We start from the raw sequence: 6,000 nt of genomic DNA on the forward strand, positions 1-6,000 counted from the left end.
CGTTTCTGATAAAGCTATACAGAAGGCAGTGTAGCTTCGAACCGACTCGTGAAGGAATCACTGGCTCTCCTCTACCAGCTGCGCAATATGAAAGCCTACCGTTTTCCTAATTTATTCAAAGAGCTGAAAATTATAAGTGTGAGCAAATATCAAATACTTCATTTCGAAGTGGTTACTAGAATAAAAATTGGATGCAAATATATCATTCTGGAGTAGTTAAAATATCAAAGCAGTTTACATTAAAAGGCAAACACTTTTACACAAAATGCAGCAATAAAACGAGGGGAAATAATTGTGACGGCTACAACACTTCTGGTTCTGTTGTGCAAAGCTGCTGGTCATGTAGCCTGCTGAGCACGCCTCCAGAAGTACTGAGCAAGAGCAGCTCGGACATCATGTCCATTCCCACGTGACAGAGTAGTAGTGTGCGATGGCTGCTGGAAGAGTGCATCAAAGGCAGGCACGTCTCGCTCCCACTGCGAATCCACAGTGTCTCTGAATGCTTCACATATGTTGTGAAGAACACATGCGGCCCTGATGGCTTGCTTCGCATTGGACACCTTGCATTCCATCCGCTTCATCACAAAGCGAAAGCGAGCTTTAAGTCTTCCAAACGCATTCTCCACTATGCGTCTTGTTCTAGAGAGGTTGTAGTTGTAGGCGGCTTCGCAGGTTCCAGGTGATGATGTACTCGGAAATGGTTTCAGCAATGTTGAAGTCAAGGGGAAAGCCTGATCGCAGAGTATAACCGGTGTCACAGCAACACCTTCGATTGTGGCCACAGGCGATTCAAAGTGTCCATCATCGATAAGTGTACACAGCTTGGAGCGTCCATACACGTTGGCATCATGGCATCGGCCGGGGGCTCCAATATTGATGTACCGGAAACGGTAGTGATGGTCTACCAAGGCCAGCAGTATTATACTGTACCTGCACAGAAGAAACGATAAAAACAATTGATTTTTCGCTCATATGCAACAGCGGATAGTCCTATTTGTGATGTGCCCAACTGCCAAAAACAGCCATGCTGAAAAAACGTCCTTCTCAAAGAGCTGTTTAGTTCAGCAACAGGTGCAGGCCACACAGCATGTAAGCTGTGGTCTTATGCATGCATGCTTATGTTTCTTCTTTAAAGGAATGCTATGGGCACAGGATCCTGCACTCCACTGCATGTAGGCTATGTGCACAGACTGGCACGCTGCTGCAACATCTTTAGCCTTGACCTCTCCATCGCGAATCACAATATTTCTATGTTGCTGGGGAAAAAAATAAACAAAGGGGCGGGGGGGGGGGGGGGGAATTAGGCAACGTGGGGGCAAAAGTAGCACATGCTGGTGTTGGCAATAGTCTCTTCCTACTACCACTGTACAGCAGGACGTTGCTTGGAAGCAACTGCTAATTCGGCAAAATATCTCAACTTTTTGAGGCCGATGCGTACTTATACAGTGACGGTACACAGACAGTGGACAACAGTAATTATGAAATTCTAGCATAGGAAATCGCAGAAAATACACCATATTACACTTCCCGCAGGAACAAAAAAAAGACTCATTTTCTGCAGAAACGTCTGCATTTGACAGCTACTATTTGTAAAGCTTGTTTAGTAACGATTAGCTATGAATTATATATCACGATACAACGAGAATAAAATGTCAATTCACTAAAATTTCGCGGCCACATAAGAAGTCTGCAAGGTACCTACCACCCTTTGTAGTTATGGTAATCAATGGCGTTGTCTTTGGGCGGGGATATCGGGAAATGGCAACCGTCGAGAGCGCCGATTCCCTGTGGAAAGCCAGTGAAGGAGAAGAATTCCTTGACATGTTCCTTCAATTTGTGGTGCCGGACCATATGGAGCCACTTTGCCTCAAGTAGATTAATGATGGCGCTGCACACCTCTCGGAACACGAAGTTCTCAGTTGAGCGGCCAATTCCGAAGAGATGGGCAATCGTACGGTCTTCGGAGCTTGAACAAAGCCGATATAGCCCAACGGCCACCCTTTTCTCGACAGACAAGGGCTGCCTCATATTTGTGGTTTCGCGCTCTAAGTCGAGCTTGCAAGACTCCGCAATATATCGGAATGTCGTTGGCGACACACGAAACGCTTGCTTAAAGTGGTTTTCTGCAAGGTGCGGCAAAGAGTCTTCGAACCAGCGTTCATTCCGTTGAAATGCCCACCGTTCACGGTGAACTACACGGTCGGCAGCTACTATTCCAGCAATGGCACAAGAATTATTAACCAGCCTCATTGCCACGCTTTCGTTGATTTTAGACTGGGCTTCTATTGCTAATTGTAGCACCTCCTCTTCGTGTTTCCGTTTAACTCGGAAATACAAGTAAGAGGCGACTAGAGTTTTCACTTTCTGCATATCAACCGCGTCGACCGCACTTCCTCCGCACAGCGCCATGTCAGCCATGTTGGTTGTTGACATTTATCGGATCTGTAGGATCTGTAGTTGGCTCCTGGTTGCCTTTGGTCAAAGCTTGGCTTAATCATCGAACTGATGTGGGTTTTTGACGGTTAACTTCAATAAATATTTTTTCCTTCCTTTAAAAAATACTAAGAAAGTTTTTAAACGATTTTATAGCGCACCTAAATTTTTAAACTGTACAGTTTTAGAGTTCTTGATCGTCATTGCCATCATTTGCGAATGACATTATTTTTCACCGTGTAGCACCAAATGAAAACGAATGACATTCGATGCATCGAATGTCATTCGATTCGAATGAGATTAAATTTGCTCGTGTGACAGAGGTATAAGAAGAAATGGACATGGGCAGGACATGTAGTGCGAAGAGAGGTTAGCCGATGGTCGCTTTGGGTAACAAACTGGATTCCAAGGGAAGGAAAGCGTAGCAGGGGGCGGCAGAAAGTTAGGTGGGCGGATGAGATTAAGAAGTTCGCAGGGGTCAAGTGGATGCAGCTAGCACAGAACCTGGTTAAGTGGAGAAATATGGGAGAGGCCTTCGCCCTGCAGTGGGTATAGTCAGGCTGATGATGATTACGATGATGATGATGTCCAATAAGGCAATAAATTCTGGTTTTTGATAATGCAGTCCACTAGAATTCTTGTCCTCGTAGAAGAGTGCACATGGGGCTGCTTCTTTCGCTAGTTTCAAAAAAGATAGCACAGCGTCACACCCGAGGTCACTGATTAACTTATCAATGTATCCATCGACGTAAGCTAAACCGGAATATGTGACAGTAATGGGATGACAGGAGATGCCACCACAACTCCGTCATTTCCTCGGTTACCGATTGTAGCCGAGTAGAAATGATTCTTTGGCATCGAAGAAAACTGCCTTGATTTTGCTCCAAGATGAAACGTCCGTCTTGACAATGTGGTCAAGTGCCGCTGTTACGGCCCTCTCATTTAGCATGTCGTTCTCTCCGCACATTAGCCTTACTTTCCTCAAGAGAGACTCAATGAGGCCATATTGAGTTTCCTGGTGAGGACGGAGCCGACACCTTTCCCCAGGAGGGATTCTACCACTTGTACAGTAAACTCGTGATGAACAGCATTTCTTGAAATGTTTCTTCAGTGAAAGTTTCCTTCTTTAACGCTTTAGAAGTTTCTTGGATGCTTTCGATATAGCAAGTTAACTCGTTTGTCAGCAACTGCAATCGAGTATCACCAGCTGCGTCATTAGAGAGATTTAGCTTAGCATGATCCGCGATCCGCCACCGTGAATTTCATTAAAACAGCATTTATTTGCAAAATAAAATAATGTTTAAATACAGCACATTTGCTAATATATAAATTATAATAACATTGAAAACTCAACCTTCCAGTCTTTACTTTGACTGTTATACTAATACTTTATATCATGCAAGCATTATGCAACTTACAATACATTTTTATGAAGTTAGTTTAATCTTCGGTGCTATATATGGATGGTTTCGAATCTAACGCTGAAAGACGGTTTTGCTGTTACAGTCGAGTTGCTGTAATGTTAGCCTCGAAGAAGCTTCGATCTGATCAGTGCTCGTTCAGATTCTTTTTTTAGTTTTTGCTATTCTTGTGCATGCTTGGGGAAAATTCGGATTAAAATGGGCAAAAGTAGCTACCATGCCGCAATGAATGTCATATGCTTGTCGAACGTTTGCTGAGCGACAGTGTTTTTTATATAAAGACTCGGTTCACGTGTGTAGTACGCTGACGACATGCCGCTGCAGCATCTACCAGCTGTGCCCTTTCATTTCGGGGATGCACTTACCACGAAACAAGCTAGCGACAGCGCGAAACCATGCAAAAGCCACCCGCCGCCGCTGAAGCAGACGCGGAGCGAACAGTGAGCAGGTGTCACCCCTTGCGGCGGCGGAGAGCGTAACTCAAGGACAAAAGTTCCCATTGGTCACGCGGTGGTTGAGAACGCCGTAAGAAAGAGCGCGCGCCCTCCCTCGAGACCATAGAGTTCCTTACACTACCTAGAGGGAAAGCTGAGGGCGCTGCACTTCCCATGGGCGCGCTAAGAATCATGGGCCGGTGTGCTACTTGTTCCGGGACAGTCGGTTTTTCTCGGGTACGTGGAGTGGCGTTACTGCGATGTTTCTTTTTCGTCATCATCATCATCTGAAGGTGGGTACATAGACCGCGAAAGCCATAGTAGCGAAGGCGCAAAAGCAGACGTCGCCAATAAATGGTTTCTGTTTCCCGAAATGCCACTAAAAACTTCCTTAAGTGATTGCACAACGATAAATATTTTCATAACATTTTTTTTTTATTTCATGGTTTGCCTATTAAGTGCGAAATATTGGTATTTGTGCTGCTCAAAACTAAGTCAATAGGAGAAAGGGCCATCGATTATATGGATAAATCTCACACTGGCATTCTGTTTCTCTCTCTCTTTTTGTAATTTATAGTCACAATATTCAATCTTAGGACATTATTTACGGTATAGAACAACGTTTATCTTTGCATTAGTTTTGGTCAAAAGTTGTAGTTCTGCATTCGGTAGCTCTCCGGCCCATGATATAGTGCTCTAGAATATTGGGCAGTGTGACGACCGGCGCCGGAGAGCGGGCCGCTTTTGCGATGACAGGGGTGCCACGTTCGCCGCTCGGCGCGTAGCGGCCGTGGGATAGCGGGGGTACATAGGAGGGGTGCGGTTCTCTTTGGAGCGATTTTCAGACGCTACGCAATTAGTGTGATATAATAAAGAGGCTACTTATTCCAGGTGCTTAAACTGATCCCTGCCCTTCTTTTACGTCTATCTGGAGACATCGTGCATGCTTGGGTAGTCCTTCGGAGCAGCGCGCGATGTTTCAATCGCTATCTGAAACTCTCAACATTTCTTCCTGCGGACAGTTACAAATCGTCCAGATGAGCAGTTTGTAATTAATGTTTGCAACGAAGCGTGGTGTTTTGCATTCTTTCTTCCCGTAAGGGAATAAAGGCTACTGCCCAGGAGCGCTATTAACACGCGGTGAAAAAAACAGTGTACATGCGAATCAAAGCTTGTGCTTCGTAAGGCCTTTTTAGGAACAATTATTTTTTACAAACCTTATTTACGAACACCTGCTTACATTTTGCAGCTTGTGCTTATTAATACATAAAAACGTTTATCTTAAATCGTCAGTAATCTGTGATATATCTCTTAAATCGGTGTTCTTTATGTGCCGTAATCCCCGCTTATAGAAATTACAAATACAGAGTGCGAGCAAAACACATTTATTCACTACCGTACTAATTTAAAGCACTGTGGTATTTACCGGCAAAAAAAAAATAAACAAGGTATACGCGACTCAAGCATTTATTCTTTGTTCGTGATTAACATATGCGTATATCGCGGACATTTGTTTGCGTGCCACTAACCAAAGCAATAAAGTCTTGTACTCAATAAAGCCTTGTACTACTACTAACCAAAGGGTGAACCAGCTATTTAGATGAAAAGAAAAACAAAACAAAAAGTCAAGTAAAGCTAGGGCATTACTTCAAATAAAATGTGACAAATTAAACCTGTCACATACGTAATACGTTCATAGTAGGCACTTGAGT

The 6,000-nt window shown here is 44.1% G+C and overlaps 1 protein-coding gene across 1 annotated transcript; it reads right to left on the reverse strand.

Annotated features, from left to right (window-relative positions):
• Nucleotides 1-12: 12 nt before the first annotated feature.
• On the reverse strand, nt 13-2,059 carry LOC146183951 (uncharacterized). The gene is made up of 2 exons (XM_084608776.1): nt 1,703-2,059; nt 13-930 (listed from the first exon to the last, which is right to left on the reverse strand). Exons 1-2 carry the CDS (start codon nt 2,026-2,028, stop codon nt 339-341), a joined length of 918 nt encoding a protein of 305 aa, XP_084464902.1. The 5' UTR covers nt 2,029-2,059; the 3' UTR covers nt 13-338.
• Between the last annotated feature and the right edge of the window lie 3,941 nt (nt 2,060-6,000).

The sequence above is a fragment of the Amblyomma maculatum genome, chromosome 7 (assembly GCF_055883805.1).
Source record: "Amblyomma maculatum isolate TAMU_Amacu chromosome 7, ASM5588380v1, whole genome shotgun sequence".
Classification (NCBI taxonomy): domain Eukaryota; kingdom Metazoa; phylum Arthropoda; class Arachnida; order Ixodida; family Ixodidae; genus Amblyomma; species Amblyomma maculatum.

Coding starts and splice junctions, on each gene's coding strand:
- LOC146183951 (XM_084608776.1), bottom strand. CDS start 2,028: ATGAGGCAGCCCTTGTCTGTCGAGAAAAGGGTGGCCGTTGGGCTATAT. Junction 931..1,702: donor TACCATAACTACAAAGGGTG/GTAGGTACCTTG, acceptor TCTTCTGTGCAG/GTACAGTATAATACTGCTGG.